The sequence below is a fragment of the Brienomyrus brachyistius genome, chromosome 11 (genome assembly GCF_023856365.1).
Source record: "Brienomyrus brachyistius isolate T26 chromosome 11, BBRACH_0.4, whole genome shotgun sequence".
NCBI classification, from domain to species: domain Eukaryota; kingdom Metazoa; phylum Chordata; class Actinopteri; order Osteoglossiformes; family Mormyridae; genus Brienomyrus; species Brienomyrus brachyistius.
The window spans coordinates 20,380,610-20,396,234 of NC_064543.1; the positions used below are offsets into that span (position 1 = coordinate 20,380,610).

Below are 15,625 nucleotides of genomic sequence, written 5' to 3' on the forward strand. Positions count from 1 at the left end.
TCATCTCGATAAATGTTCAGTGAAGCAGTGAGTTTATGGACTCCAACGGGGGTGTAGTGAACACTGGTGAAATTGTCGAACGTCTTGATTGTTGGTGCTCTGAAAGATATAATGTGAGGTGCCCAGTCACGAAGGGGGGGGCGGGGGGGCTACACATAGTTTAGTCTATTAGCTTGCCTGCTTTTGTATATCAGTGTCTAAATGAATGTTAAAATACTGATGACTCTATTAAAACTAACCTACTGGTGGATAATTATTTCCAGTTCATCATCTCTGTTTACCATACGCACCATTTATTCAAAAAAAATTTTGCATTCATAAATAAATAATACAATTTTACATCTGTAATATTAATAACAGTAAGAGTTAACATGATATTAAAATCTTATGCAATATTATAAATAGGTCCATCTCATTATAGATAGGTCCATCTCAAGCCTCTTCCATCTTCTGAGTAGGAGTGACCCAAAATCCTTAGCAAAAAGAATTAGAATTGGTCCTACAGTTCTGTAACAATTTTCAGGGGGGTGCTGATGAACTCCAGGGTTGAGGGCCCTTATTAAAATCGGCACAGAGGTTAGGCCATGGAGAGCTCCGTGACGTTACTGGTGACATAAGCGGTACGCACAACTTCCCGCAAAGGTCAGCGATGTAAATTTCCAGAAGCAATCCCAGGTGCAGCCGTTGCTGGTGAAGACTGAATCTTGAGAGTACTCCAGTGATGCGTCTGCATTTTATGGAAATTAGAGCTCGTTAATGATCTCCAAGACTGCGATGGTGGTGCTTTGGCCAAAGACGAAGGCCCCACACAGGACAGTGGTAACTCCCCAGCAGGTCAGGAACACTCTGCAGGGCGCATCATCATGAGAACCATGGGGGGGGGGAGAGATAAAGTACAGCTAAGTAATGACAGTAATGAGGAGGACATTACACGCAAGTCACACTGTACCTTCGGTAACACTGCATGACAGTTCCCATGCTGGAAGTTACTGCATTTAAGCATTCAAACCCCTAGTTTTCACCCGTTGCCTAAAATAATTCTGCCGTTGCTCATTTAGTCACATGACACACACCGTCATGCCATCAGTGGCCTAATTTAGTCTTAATTAATGTCTGAAGACACTTGGACATGACGCAGTTTAGAATCCGCCAAACTCCACGTCAAACTCCACATCTCTTCGGTCACAAACCCACATGCAGGAGGCCGAGCACTCACCTTGTCCTGTGCTTCACAGGCTCCGACTGCATGATGAACATCAGGCAGAGTCCTGCATGGGGCAGACACACGGCAAAGCCAGTTAAAACCGGAGACGCTCCAAGAAGGTTTCGTTAGTGATGGCATCCACAAAAGCAGTGGGCCCACCTGGAAAGATGAAGATGAAGAAGGCGCTGATGCCGCCAATGATACTGATGACCTTACTCATGTCGGGAACAAACATGGCGATGAGGAGGGTGACCGCGATCCAGATCACGGTCAGGACCACGCGACTGCGGTTCTCGAATGACCGTGTTACCATGGCAAACCGTCGACGGACACGCAGAAACAGATTCTGAATCACAGACCTGTGTAGGAGTCAGAGTTAGTCATCAAAACCGCGCACTTAGATAATGTCAGTATTATATTCTTCTAAATAAAGACAAAGCTCCTAAACTCGTATTAGAATTAATTCTAAAGGAATCTAATAATTCTAGGAGACTTTTATTAAAGCATAGCTGAATTTTAAATGAATCTCCAACTGTTGACGACATTAGCAGCAGTTGTACCTGCCCAGGAGGAGAATAATGGGGTAGATGGTGATGATGGAGATGCCAAAAAGCAGCCTGGAGATGATCATGGCGACATCGTTTTCGGGGTAGGACATCAGAATGTCAGCCGCGACCTTCTCCCCAAATGTCAAGTAGCCAAAAACCCCTGAAATGTTGAGATAGGTGTGAGGACATGGTGGACAGTCCTGCTGATGGTGACGGTTCCTTTATGGTGTGATGAGCTGGACAACCTCAGCTCTGCGACTGGGTTTCCACCAACAGAACTTTTAAGCATGCTGGACTAAATCCCTTTGCTCTAGTGATGGCAGAAGTGACGCCTCATGAACCATTTGCAGTTTTCTGACTCTACTAGATTCTGCCGCAAAGCAAGCGAAGAGCACCATCTAGTGGGGTCAGAAGATACTGCAAATGGTTCATGAGGCGTCATTATGGCCATCACTGATTTGCACCTTAACGATAAAGCAGCAACCCACAGCAATTATAAACTCACTGGCTTCCATAATGGTGTACACTAATGTTGCATTCATATTCAGATAATCTCTGACCTTCTCCTCAGCACTAATATTTCTCACGATTACCAGAAAAGGGTTACCATGGGAGCAGTAAGTAGTAATGATGGTCAAAATTAAGCCTCATGAACCATTTGCTGTATTTTTTGAGTCCACTAGATGGTGCTCTTGCTTTGGGGCATGCTTTGAGTGCTTTTGTTTATGAACAGAGAAAACACAGCAAATGTTTCACAAAGTGTAATTATGTCCAGCAAATAAGCTCGAACAGAGACCCCAGTGTGTAGGATGTCCAAGCAAGGGGACCTGCAGATACACCCACCTGTAAAGGAGTAGATGAGCAGGCAGATGAACATGGACACCACAGAGATGACCACCCAGTGGGAGAGTTTCTTGTTTTCCATGCTGCTGTAGATGGCGATACTGGCCTCGTGACACTGCAAACCCACCAAGAGAGGGAGCTATGAGCAACTGGCCACACAGAGTACGGTGGAAAGCCGGGGAGGGGGAGGGGGGGGGGGGCAGGCTTCGCTGGGGCCACTCACCTGAAAACCGAAGCAGATCGTCGGGACAACGCTGAACATTGAAGCCCATGAACTTATGCTAAACAAGGAAATAAGAACATGCCAATGCATGGTTTGTTTCTCCTGGGCAGCTGGTATAAGTAATTGCTTCTATTCCAAGGAACTAACTAAAATGCAAGGTACATGGTAAATAATGAGAATGATTAAAAATGGGTCGCTCCTACCTCACAGCTGACTATGCCAATTACGGACACAACATTGGTGCTATTTTAGGCAACAGGTTCAAACATAAACCTGAAACAGTCCTCAAACCAACATTCTGCAATAACAGTTCATTACAAAGTATCCACTATAAAGTCTAAGTAATCCAGTAAAAAAAAATGGCAGCCCAGGAACTGAAGCTGCCCACAAGATTACAGGATCAAATAATCTTTAACTTAGTCTTTAACTGAAAGTGACCATGAAAACACCATTGGCCACCAGCGATAACCTGAGAAAAATATTATGTTTAATAACAGTGAGTATGTCTCCCAAAACTTCCTGTTAGCAACATACATAGTTGTAACCGTTCAACTGCATGGTTCCAGCTATACATAACATTGTTAGCAACTATGCCTTTGGGAAACGTACCCAATGATAGACCCTATAACAAATTAAAAAAACCCACTTACCCACTGCTGTACATGGGAGTGATGGAAACATGGTCCTCTTTCATGTAGTATTTTATGACGACGGCCACCGACAGGTACGTGGCGGCCAGGGTCCCCAAAACACTGGTGACAGAAGGGGACAGCAGAGACAGTGACAGCAGCAGTGCGGATGTGTATGGGCACGTGCGAGGGCGGGGGGGCACACACTCACCTGGTGTACTTCTGGATGCTGATCTCCTTGGGGATGGAGAGGGGAAGGATGACGATGAGGCAGAGTAGGAGCAGCGCGAGCCGCGGATCGGTGTACCAGTGATAGGGCATCTCGGAGGAGCCCGTCACCATGGCGTACAGGGAGTCACACACTGCGGGGCGCAGGGGTCACAGGTCAAAGGTCACTCAACCGAACCAAGACACGAGCAGCTCGGAAAAACCTGAGCTGCAGAAGAAGGGCAGGGAGCTCAGGGATCCTGTATTTATGAACCTGCATTTATCTACAGGTATTTCACTTATGTCCAGGCTTAAATTCAGCCAAATGGCCTCTCCAAATTTCACATAAAATGTATATCCAAAGTAATGGATGGTCAGCCAGTTCCAGGACCAACTGGGGGTGAAGAGCCTTGCTCAAGGAGCTGATAGCTAAATCATTCTGCCAAGTCTGGAATTTGAACCGGTGACATTCTGATTACAGATGCAGCATTCTGTGAGAGTAAGTGTCATGTGATAGACTGGCATCCTGTTCAGGTGTACCCCAGTCATGTGTCTTATAAGTGATTCGATGATATCTGGATGGATGGATGGATGGATGGATGGATGACTCACACTTCTCCAGCTGGTCTTGCACCACGACCAGGAAAGCCACCGAGATCATAAAGAGGTTCAAGACGAAGCAGACCTCGCAGAGATGTCCTATGGCCGGCCCACACAGCTCACGTACTACATCATGGTAGGTGTTCTGCCTACTGATGGATGAGGAGTAGCCAAGGATCACCAGGCCACTGATGAGGAACACCAGTGACCCCTGGGGACAGAGGGCAGGTGGGCTGCTCAAGGTTTCTCAGCTTTGACACAGCCTGTTACATAACTGCACTGCAGTAGACTTTCACTGGGTTCCATAGCACATGCCACATATGAAAAGTACTCTATAAATACCTCAATGAATGCCCATATTTTGCTGGGATGTTGTTACCAAAAAAAATTGCTAATTTCAGTCAATTACTACAACTACATTTGTTTATTTATCAAACACTTTCATCCATAGTGACATACATTTTGAAGAAAGTAAGGTCAGCTAGTCCCTGAAGCAATTAAGGCCTTAGAATTCTGTCGACACCAGGATTTGAATCGACGACCTTCCGATCACAAAGTCCGGTCCGACTGCTGCACACAGCACCACCTACAGCTGTTCACATTCTTGGAATGTTTGACTCCATAAACCAGTGTTTCTCAAACCAGTCCTTAGAGACCCCCAGACAGTCCAAGTGTCTGCTGTCTCCCAGTTCCCTGGGAGCTGGGAGCGAGAAAAGATGTAGACTGTCTGTTGGGTCCCAGAGGACTGGTTCGAGAAACATTACCATAACCATTACACCGACATGCCGGCTTCAAGTCAGCTGCTACAGCAGTGAAATATCTTCTGTTGTACCCAATGAAGGGGCTCAGCAAGGGGGAGGGACAACATAGTTATCAACATAACCCCCCACTCCCCCACCAAAAAGTGCCCCATAACCCAATCCCATCCCCTTCATTATAGCTAGGGTGTGAAGAAGGGACATGCATTCACACCACATGTGGGAACTTCAGCATCAAGGCAAACACTTCTGTTTGAAAGTATAGGTCTGCCCCTGGGGTATACATGCCCCCTCCAACAAAATGGCACTGGCTATTAGAAACTGACATTGGATATTACATGTAAATTGACAGGTGTGAGGGAGTGTGCTTAATTACAGACTATTTTGTTTGAAAAATGAAATTTTAATCTTCTCAAACATTCAACTAGTATGGGGTCATAAAGGCTGTCTCAGGAAACATGGGGGCAGGGGGACTCCCTGGGTGGGACGGCACAAGTCGGGGGAAATGGACTGGCATTCCACCCTGGGCAACCCCCCTCCCTGTGATGGAGGTGATTCTCCACGCAAGGTGGACTACTGTGCGATTGTATCACCCACGGTCAGAGGAATGCAGGGCTTTAGTAGTTTTGTGTAGGCATGTCGGGGCGGTGCAGGGTACAGTTCAGCAGGGGTGTCCCAGTTTTCTTCTGCTGACACCTGCTGCATTAGGTATCAGCCAGCTGGCCGCAATAACAGAAATCACTTTCCATGGCGGCATGGTGGTGCAGTGGTTAGCACTGTTGCCTTACACCTCTTAGACCCAGGTTCAAGCCTCCACCTGGGTTACATGTGTGTGAAGTTTGCATGTTCTCCCCATGTCGTCGTGGGGTTTCTTCCAGGTACTCCGGTTTCCCCCCACAGTCCAAAAACATGCTGAGGCTAAATTGCCCATAGGTGTGCATGTGTGAGTGAATGGTGTGAGTGTGCCCTGCGATGGGCTGGCCCCCCATCCTGGGTTGTTCCCTGCCTCGTGCCCATTGCTTCCAGGATAGGCTCCAGACCCCCCGCAACCCAGTAGGATAAGCGGTTTGGAAAATGGATTGATGGCCTTTCCATGGATAAAATTCTACAATAAAAGGAAGCTAAATAATTCCAGTGATAGGAATCAGCTGTGCTTTAAAATTTCATAATATACAATCATATTATAATATGGCATAAACATCGGTATCTGGTAATATTTCTATATAAAACGATGACAGACCACGGATGGGTCTCGGAGAAAGAAATAATTTTACAAGAACTGCATCTAAATACCATACTATTTCCTTTTTTCTGTGCTTCTTCTGTAAATAATATGATCCATACTTACCAGTTCCACCCCGATGGCGGTACTGACTCCTCCCGCTTTGTGAAAAGCCCACGGGAAGTTGAGGAGTCCCGCACCCAGCGCCGATTTCAGCATTATAAACACGGCACCGAACGAGCCCAGTCGTGGGCCATCGCTGTCCAGCGCCGGTTTGCCCAGCAAGCTGATGCTCTCCCTGGCCAGTTCCTCCATGCTTAAACGCGTGCCTACTCCCGACAGGCCGGTCGGCTGTCACTGGGATAGTACGTCCTAAATATACGGCGAAAGGCGGAGACACGGTGATGGGTGTCTATGGAGGTGTTTCCAAACCGCAAAAAAAAACAGTTTTATGTTCATTCATCGTTAGCTGTTTTGAGAAAAAGTTAAATAAGTTTGATAAGCCTCACATGCAATCACTCTTATTTGTTCTTGAAACTTTTTTACTAGATTACTTATGGAGTATTATTGCGTATTTATACCTATTTCGTTATTCTTGAATTAAAATTGGGACTAATTTTTTTTTCTGCAATTAAGTTACACATTGACAACTGACAATACAATTTCACTTAGTCTTGCTACGTCATACTAGTTAACACTATAATTTAATTGATACATGTATGTCAAAAGAAACACGACTAGCCTGTAATTCGCCAAACAAATTCGGCCTTATCATGGTAAAAGGTATATGTATGTTTGATGAAAAGGTATATACGCTTTAAATGCTGGTTCTTTTACACCTAATAAACCGAAGAAGACATGCGGAATCTGGCGCACCACCCCACACCATGTCAAACGGTGCGTAAAATGAAAGTTACGCGTGGGTAAATAGTGTCACCTCGGTGCCTGGCTTCAGGGAAACGTGTGTTCATGGCACATTTTTTGGAGGTCCCGTGGGGCCGAACCCCGTCCCCTGGTTAAAAAAGAAGTGCGTTATTATTGGAATTTGCAGCTGACTGAGCAGAACGAAGGACTGAAACAACTAACTAAACTGAAAAACTTCATTCGACGCCTCGCCCCGAAATTACCATGTACCCGAAACAGAAGCTCACATTAATATTAAAAAAAACTCACAATAAATCACATTAAAACTGAATTTCCCGTGGGTTTCGACCCACTTTCTGCATTCTCATTCCAAATCAATAATTAAACACTGCCGCACATTTCACAACGCCTTGTACCTAATCAGATTAAATAGCCTGGCTGGGCCCCTCGAATCAGCTGTAATAGCTTGTGTGGAAGCTGTGAGTAAGAGCACCCAGAAGTGTGAGCAAGCCCCAACGTCAACGCCTACGTGTGAAAAGGTACAGAGCTGGACTTAAACTTTCAAGGAGCACTGTGAAGCAGACACGCTTAATACTCACTGACACAAAAAATTCCTGCCAGTGTGGCCCTATCTACCGCTGAGGAGGCCGAGGTCATGTCCTTGGTATTTTAAATTCACTTTGTATTGGGATATTTCACTGAATTATGCGCTGATCGCAAAGCTGACTGAGCGATCAGATTTCATTCTAATTGAGTTGTATCGAATTACAAACACAAAATGTATTAATTCACACCGTAGTCTTGGCGTAAGAAACCTCAGCTTTGCGGATCGTCAAAGCATACAAACCACGGCATCACACTAAGGTCACAATCCTCCGAGGGATAGACTCAGTCAGCTGATCGGTTATTTGCCTCATAATTATCCTACTTTATATTTTCCAGTTACAAATGTAAAACAACGCTAAAATGATCATATTATTCGCGGGTGAAAATACATTTTCACAGTTTGTAACGCCCTTTCTATCCAGTTGGACTTTTTTGTCCAATTCTCTTACACCCTGTAGAGGGCAGCAGCTGATCTCTTATTGGAGAAATCGGCGGTACTTCACTTAAATTTGTTGAAACGGTCATAAAACTTATGTAAGTCTTGCAAGTAGAAACCTGCTAAGCAGGAGACGATCTCAGTATAGTACACTGCAATTTACTGTAATAGCTGAGGTAAGTAAGTGTCATTTGTAATGTGACTTCTCACCTGTCGTGCGGTAATGCATACTGTTGTGCAAACGTGTACCTTGCACGTAAACTCTTTTTATTTACTTAACTATTCTATATAGCATATTCTATACAATATAGTATACATTTTTACATCGTATAATTAAATTTTATTTTTTAAATTTCATAGTCTTTGTATTTCTTTTAGTAGCAGCTGCTCCAGGTTTACTGGAAATGCACGATGGAAATAAAGTTATTCTGATTTTCTGTTTTAATTACTATAGCGGGTTTGCATATTATAATTCACTTATTAATTAACCTATTGCAGCCCTTAAAATGAATCTATATGTGATCACTATGGTATTTTATTTATTGAGATTACGTGCAGGTGCAGTAATGTTTCTGACGTTTAAAGCCAATGAAAATTCTCATCGCATTTACTATTAGCATATATACTCATCCAATCAGAGCAGAGCAACTGCTTGTGTTTACGCTGTTCCTATAGTAACTTACAAGCGCTGTGGAAGGGAAACCACGCTGTACCCAGGTAATGTAGTTAGCTGGGTTAAAATAAGTAAATGTCAAACATAAATTAAGTTGAACCTAAAATTAGTAACATTGTAATAGAATAGTTAACTAACACGATTAAGTAGTTATTAAGGAATAAAAATTTACTAGACAGCGTCCAGGATGCAGACGAAGCTGTGCCCTTCGGCAAAATTAGAAGAAACGGCAGGGGGAAACGCGAAGGGGAGCCATGATTTTTGTACGGAGGTCAAAAACTCTACGAAACACGGTAAAACGTCGCGGTTCCTAGTTAAATGCAAATTCGGGGTCATAAATGAAACTTTGCCCTAATTATACGAAATTGAAAGACAGTATATAAGCTTAAACGTAAATATTATAGTAGAAATATATCATTATAAACTGTAAAGTGGCATTAATGAAATGAATATTATATTTACGTGTGTGTATGTATTTTACTGCCCTGACATGAGACTGGAATGGTGTGTGAATGTGCCCTGGGTTGTTCCCTGCCTCGTGCCCATTGCTTCCGGGATAGGCTCCGGACCCCCCGCGATCCAGTAGGATAAGCGATTTGGAAAATGGATGGATGGATGACATGAGACTGTGGTCTGCACTTTAATCAAGTCAGTACTATTACCGCACTGTTGATGTTTTGTGGTGTTTTATAGGTACCTTATCACCCTCCTCCCCCATCCAAGACGATCACGCTTCAGGTGGGGAGACTGACCTTTCGGAACGGGTCAGACAGAAATGCTTGGAGGCTGACGGGCAAAACTGCAAACCAGGACCCAAGCAGGACAAGAATGACAAGGACCCAGGGCCCAGGTACTGGCCGAGTCACGAGCACAGATTAGAGCTGCGTAGCATGGCTTTTTATACCCGCTATCTTTAATATGTACTCTATGCTATTCTTTTTAAAGCTCACATATTAAACACAATACGGTAATTTCATGTGCATTCTAAAACGCATATTTTCTGAGTCATTTTAATGTTCATTTTCGATGTCTTGCTGTACAGAATAACAAAGGAATTCCTAAAAGCCCACTGCAAACAGCATAAACTTTACATGACCCCATACCTGAATGACACACTCTACCTGCACTATAAAGGTACTGCCGATGTCCTACCTCACCACAGAGAAGCTGCCATTCATTTGTCACTTAAGAGAGTTCTAGAACTTCAATGCAACATACTGCATTAAGAATGACCTGTGAATGGAGGCCACCAAAGCAACTAGGAGTGGTATGGTCCTGCTTTCAAGCACAGATTTAAGTCCACTATACAGATCATGCAAACACACTCTGGTCATAAAGGAAAGGCCTAGTTAGCTGGCGCCTGGTGGCGACAAGCAGTGACAGTACAGTGACAGTAGCACGTCTTCCCCAATCAATAGTTCCGGTTCCAAGGTAACCGGGGATTCACCCCGCAGGTAGGGCTGTGCTGTCAAAGGCTGAGAATCCACAGCAGACTCGTCGTCTGCTTTCAACCAGACGAGGAACTCTGGCAGACAACACATGCAGAATTTGACATCTGAGAAAATCAGGAGGGAAAAATCTAGAGAGAAGTTAATTATGAATCAAGCATTAATGGAACGTATTTCCTATGTCTAAAGAATCAGGCTAAGGGATTGTAATTCTTCATGTCTCAACTAATATTAATTAAAGAATTTATCAGGACAGGAACCAGCAACTCCACCCTCACTAGCTCCACTGGGGGCAGGAAGGTGTTACCCTCAAGCCCTGAAGTTGGCAATTTAAAGACTTACAACTAGTATACTGTTCCACATGCATTTGTTATAGCTTCATTTATTCATCACCCAAGGCTGAACCCATTCAGAGGGCCAGGCCTCTGTGCTTGTGATCAGAAGGTCGCTGTTTCGATTCCCATGCTCAGCAGAGCAGCCACATCTCTGTCCCTAACCCCTCCGATGTTTCCCGGCCTGTCGCGTCCCACGCCATCTCCATCCTCCAGGATTCTCCACCATCGAAAACTTGGAGGAGTACACAGGGCTGAAGTGTCTTTGGCTGGAGTGTAACGGCCTGCAGCGGATCCAGAACCTGGAAGCCCAGGTCCAGTTGCGATGCTTGTTCCTCCAACAGAACCTGATCCACAAGCTAGAGAACCTGGAGCAGCTGAGTCGGCTGTGCACGCTCAACGTCTGCAACAACTATATCAAGGTTGTCGAGAACATCTGTAAGGGCTTTAATGCAAGTGTTACCTACTTCGTCTGTTTGTGGCAAATTATGAATGTTTCTGGAAACTGGTTTTGCTTTGGAGAAATTAAGATTCATTTACATACATTGTATTAGCAGTTGATTTTACCCAAGCGAGGTAGACACCAGCCCTGTATACTGTGGCTTGCCACTTGTTTTAGAAACTAAATATAGTATTACAGCATTATATTGAACACAATATGGTAATTTAACCACATAATATAGTCAGTAAAAGTAGCTGAAGATTACACCACAAAATCATTAGCATAAGGATAGCATTAGCATAAGAAAAAATTAGATGCAATGTATGTTTTTTTTATTAGTCTTTAGAGCTCAGAACAATTTGTTTTTTATTTTTAAGAATAACGAGGAGGATGTTTATGTAAAATAAAGGATGGGTGGTGTGGTGATGAAGTGGTTTGGAGTCTTGCCCTGTACTTCTACGGACTAGGATTTGAGTCTTTGCCCTGTCTCTGCGGAGTTTGCATGTTCCCCTCCCATGTCATTGTGGGATTTCCTCTACATTCTTCTCAATTTTCCCTCTCAGTCCAAAAAAGGTGAATTTGTCTCAATAAATTTTGTGTGTGTGCCCTGCAATGTGTTGGCACCCCCTCCTGGATTAATCCCTGCCTTGCACCCGTACCTTCTGAGATCCCGACCCGTACAATCCTGTAGAGAACACGCAGGCATAGAAGATAGATGGAAAGACTAAGGAATTGTTTTCTTCTGTTCTTGTAGGAATATTCATGTGTCAGCAGATTATCTGTTAGCCTCACAAATATGCCTCTATTTGGGTGACTTTTGGGTAGATGCGTTACAGATGAACTTTGTGTGTTGCTCTTGTGCCCAGCTTGTCTCCCGGAGCTGAGTACCCTGCAGCTGGGCCACAACATGATAGAGAGCATGCAGGACATCGCCCACCTGGCCCTCTGCCCCACCATCTCCGTCCTTGACCTGTCGCACAACCTGCTGAGAGACCCTGCCATCCTCGGCGTCCTTGAGACCATGCCCAACCTCGTGCGTTCCGACTTAAATAAAGCCGCATCCCGTCATGTCCTCTGCAGAACAGTCACATGCCTTCTGGGCCTTTGTACTTGCAGCCTTGTTCTTCAGCCACAGCTCATGGCCGTATGTGAGGAAATGAAAGTAGACGGAACCATAAATGTAGCTATTTTGGGTTAAGCCTGTGGTTATGTTTACCTGGTGGTTCTGAAGTAGCGTTCTCACCCGCTATGCGGGAGGTCTGGGCTCGAATTCCAGCCAATGCCTCCCCACATCATTATTTTTACATATCCTATCTTTATGTCCGGTGAGGAGCACACACACACACATGCATACATACGTGTGTTTGTGTGTCAATGGAGATCAGGATGGGATATTTTTAAAAAATAAAGTATTCTAAAATAGCTTAATCACAAACAGGCTGAAAATGACCAGACTTGTCATGTGACTCCGGGGAAGATGACATGATTGGCCTTATTACATCATCAGTTCTGGAGCTCTGCCTGTTAGTAGAGTTACCAAGTCAGTTTTATCGTTATTGCTGCTGCTTTCAGAGAGTCCTGAATCTGATGGGGAATGAAGTCATTCGGAACCTCCCCAACTACAGGAAGACACTGATTGTGCGTCTGAGGCAGCTCACTTACCTGGACGACAGGCCTGTGTTCCCCAAGGAGCGGTAAGGCCAGGCAACCACCAGGGCCACTCAGACTGTCACAGAAGGCAGCTGGTCAGGGCCTCCTGGTACCAGATTTACGGGGAAGGTGTCACCCTCAAGCCCACAAATTAAAAAGTAGAGACTTTTACAACTACTGTAACATGCATTTATTAAGGCTCTGTTTGTTCATTCCCCCAAAGCTGAACTTATTCAGCTTTGTACCTGTGATCAGAAGGTTGTTGGTTCGAATCCCATACTCAGCATAGCAGCCACATCTCTGTCGGGTGCCTGAGTAATCCTAACCCTGAAATTCTCCAGGGATCCTGGACAAATGGCTGACTCTGTGCTAAGACCCCAAACTTCACTCTCTCCACTGTATGTGTGTACAGTCTGTCCTAAAAAAGGAGAGCAAAATGCGAAACGTGAAAACAAACACATTCCACTGTAACACACCTGATGTGCTCTGTGAATCCTGTGATATCAGTAAAGTGTCGCAGACCTACGGGGTCGCTCTCACTAGTGCCACTGGGCCGCTGTGTGCTGCAGGGCGTGTGCCGAGGCCTGGGCCAGCGGGGGCCTGGAGGCTGAACGGGCCCAGCGGGAGATGTGGGAAACCCGGGAGAGGAAGAAGATCCAGGACAGTGTAAACGCGATGATCGCCATCCGGGAGAGGGCCATGGACAAGCGGAGACTGGAGGGGCAGCAGGAGCATGGTGAGGCGTGCAGGCAGTACACATACCGATTTTATAGAGCAGCACATAAAGAAATGATAGTGTGCTCAGAGACAAAAACACATCCTACTGAAAGGGCAGATAACATACTCTGAACTGTATTCAAGGGCGCCCTCTTGTGGCACTTACCTGCTATGCTCTAACAGTCAAGGCAGCTGCAATGGCTGGGGAGCCGACTGGGCAGGAGAAGATTAAGGCCTTCGTTGAGGATTGTCTGCAGGCTCAGCAGGAGATTCAGCAAAGTGATGCTGTGGGGGATCAACCAGAGTTGAGGGCTTCCACTTTGCCCCATCAGCGCCAGGAAGCAGGACCTAGTCTTCCAGCTGCTGGTAAACACAGCTTCGGGGACTGAATGGACACACTTTGATGCTGGTATAAGGGTGTCACTCTCATTCCTTTATCCTTTACTTCAGATATGCCTGTCAATCTGATAGCCACCCAGGACAGCTCGCTGATCACAGAGCTGGATGTGGAGCCAGCTGCCACTCAGGGGAAACGGCTGATCACAGAGCCAAAGACGGAACATGCGGCCATGGAGACTCAGTCGATGGGCACTCAAGGTGTTTTAGTCACAGAGTTGGAGAGATCGGACCAGTTACAAACGATTCATTTGGACGACGATTCCAAGATCTGCATTGCTGTAAGCCTGCAGCTAAAAAGTTGTCTGAGTATAACACAAAGCAACGAATACCGAAATAAAGTCCTCGGGTGAATCTCAGTACCAAGGATGCAAAGATCATACTTGTGGTCTTGGCAAGACCCGTCTTACCAACTTGCCTTCTAAGATATAACTTGGGGAGCAAAGAATCATGGGATTGGTCTCGCTCAGCGAGGATGCAGCCGACATATCCTTGATATTCGGGGTGGGTCAACACCAACGTGGGGACTTTTACCATCCTCTGTACTTCTGTTATTAGTATTGGTTTTGGTTTTTGGCAACGGAAGATGACAGAGAACGGATACACAAGTGTGGTCAATTACCCATATTGAGATTCACCCCTTATGTCCTCTTACCTTGTTCCCTATTTTTTTACCTCATAAATTCAGATTTTCTGTTTATGATTTAGGCGGCATGGTGGTGCAGTGGTTAGCACTGTTGCCTCACACCTCTGGGACCCGGGTTCGAGTCTCCGCCTGGGTCACATGTATGTGGAGTTTGCATGTTCTCCCCATGTCGTCGTGGGGTTTCCTCCGGGTACTCCGGTTTCCCCCCACAATCCAAAAACATGCTGAGGCTAATTGGAGTCGCTAAATTGCCCATAGGTGTGCATGTGTGAGTGAATGATGTGTGAGTGTGCCCTGCGATGGGCTGGCCCCCCATCCTGGGTTGTTCCTTGCCTCGTGCCCATTGCTTCCGGGATAGGCTCCGGACCCCCCGCGACCCAATAGGATAAGCGGTTTGGAAAATGGATGGATGGATGGATGTTTATGATTTAAGGTTCCAAAGTGTATGGAACTAATAACAGGCATCACTAAAGTTTGTTATTCCTCTGCTTCAGGACCTTCCCGACTTGGAGGAGGTGGGAGATGCAGACATCTCTGCCGAGCAGGTATCTCCGTCAAAAGCAGGTGTTAGAGATGTATCACAAAGACGCTCTGGCTTGCAGTATGATACAAGAATTATAACAGAGCAAAGGGAAAGTTTCTTTTCTTTTAATTATATTTGTCCCTTATTTTTTCTCCAGTATGTGTTCCGACCGATAATGGAAGTTATCTCCGAAGAAGGAGGAACAGACCCACAGTGGATCCCAGAGGTGGACAGCACACTCTCATGGGTGCAGAGGCCCGATCCCAAGCCTTCCCAGCTGTTTCTCAGGATAGAAAGTGCACCAGCCAGCAGTCACACTTTTGCAGAACATTCCCCGGCAGGAAATGCTCCTCAGCTTAAAGAATCCACCCCTGGCCTGCTAGGCCAACTCAAAGTACCCCAAGCAGGCCAGCATCCCCCTCAGCCCAGGGTCCTGATCGAGGAACTGGACTGAGGAGGGAAGGTTTTAGTAATGACCAGATATTGATCATATACCGTCTCTGAGTTCCAGCAAACTCATGGTTCCTGTCTTAAGTTTCAGTAACATACCTAACTAGCACGGATTTTCTTAATGAAATAAAATATAAAATACTCAGTTTACCATGTACTCATAGACGACTACATTTATTCAGAGTTCATGTGAGCTTCTCCCTTGGTT

At 45.4% G+C, this 15,625-nt stretch overlaps 2 protein-coding genes across 6 annotated transcripts; one reads left to right on the forward strand and one right to left on the reverse strand.

Moving 5' to 3' along the window:
* Positions 1–292: 292 nt before the first annotated feature.
* Positions 293–7,651, reverse strand: slc38a8b (solute carrier family 38 member 8b). 2 transcript variants are annotated; one of them, XM_048969508.1, is made up of 12 exons: positions 7,408–7,651; positions 7,172–7,246; positions 6,361–6,606; positions 4,267–4,465; positions 3,659–3,809; positions 3,469–3,570; positions 2,819–2,876; positions 2,596–2,710; positions 1,765–1,912; positions 1,364–1,563; positions 1,217–1,268; positions 293–846 (listed from the first exon to the last, which is right to left on the reverse strand). In XM_048969508.1, exons 3-12 carry the CDS (start codon positions 6,547–6,549, stop codon positions 744–746), a joined length of 1,317 nt encoding a protein of 438 aa, XP_048825465.1. In that variant the 5' UTR covers positions 6,550–6,606; positions 7,172–7,246; positions 7,408–7,651; the 3' UTR covers positions 293–743. The 2 variants fall into 2 exon arrangements, with proteins under 2 accessions (XP_048825465.1, XP_048825466.1); XM_048969509.1 differs by having other exon boundaries at positions 6,361–6,646.
* On the forward strand, positions 7,536–15,574 carry dnaaf1 (dynein axonemal assembly factor 1). 4 transcript variants are annotated; one of them, XM_048969504.1, is made up of 12 exons: positions 8,733–8,857; positions 8,989–9,106; positions 9,507–9,663; positions 9,856–9,947; positions 10,810–11,031; positions 11,902–12,068; positions 12,608–12,729; positions 13,255–13,421; positions 13,586–13,768; positions 13,853–14,079; positions 14,939–14,989; positions 15,125–15,574. In XM_048969504.1, exons 2-12 carry the CDS (start codon positions 9,001–9,003, stop codon positions 15,419–15,421), a joined length of 1,791 nt encoding a protein of 596 aa, XP_048825461.1. In that variant the 5' UTR covers positions 8,733–8,857; positions 8,989–9,000; the 3' UTR covers positions 15,422–15,574. The 4 variants fall into 4 exon arrangements, with proteins under 4 accessions (XP_048825463.1, XP_048825464.1, XP_048825461.1 ...); XM_048969505.1 differs by having other exon boundaries at positions 8,816–8,857; positions 8,993–9,106; XM_048969506.1 differs by lacking the exons at positions 8,733–8,857; positions 8,989–9,106 and adding an exon at positions 7,536–7,637.
* The last annotated feature ends 51 nt before the right edge of the window (positions 15,575–15,625 follow it).

Coding starts and splice junctions, on each gene's coding strand:
- dnaaf1 (XM_048969504.1), top strand. CDS start 9,001: ATGCAGACGAAGCTGTGCCCTTCGGCAAAATTAGAAGAAACGGCAGGG. Junction 9,664..9,855: donor GACAAGGACCCAGGGCCCAG/GTACTGGCCGAG, acceptor CTTGCTGTACAG/AATAACAAAGGAATTCCTAA. Junction 11,032..11,901: donor CAAGGTTGTCGAGAACATCT/GTAAGGGCTTTA, acceptor TCTTGTGCCCAG/CTTGTCTCCCGGAGCTGAGT.
- slc38a8b (XM_048969508.1), bottom strand. CDS start 6,549: ATGGAGGAACTGGCCAGGGAGAGCATCAGCTTGCTGGGCAAACCGGCG. Junction 4,466..6,360: donor CCGCCATCGGGGTGGAACTG/GTAAGTATGGAT, acceptor CTCTGTCCCCAG/GGGTCACTGGTGTTCCTCAT. Junction 3,571..3,658: donor AGCATCCAGAAGTACACCAG/GTGAGTGTGTGC, acceptor TTCTGTCACCAG/TGTTTTGGGGACCCTGGCCG.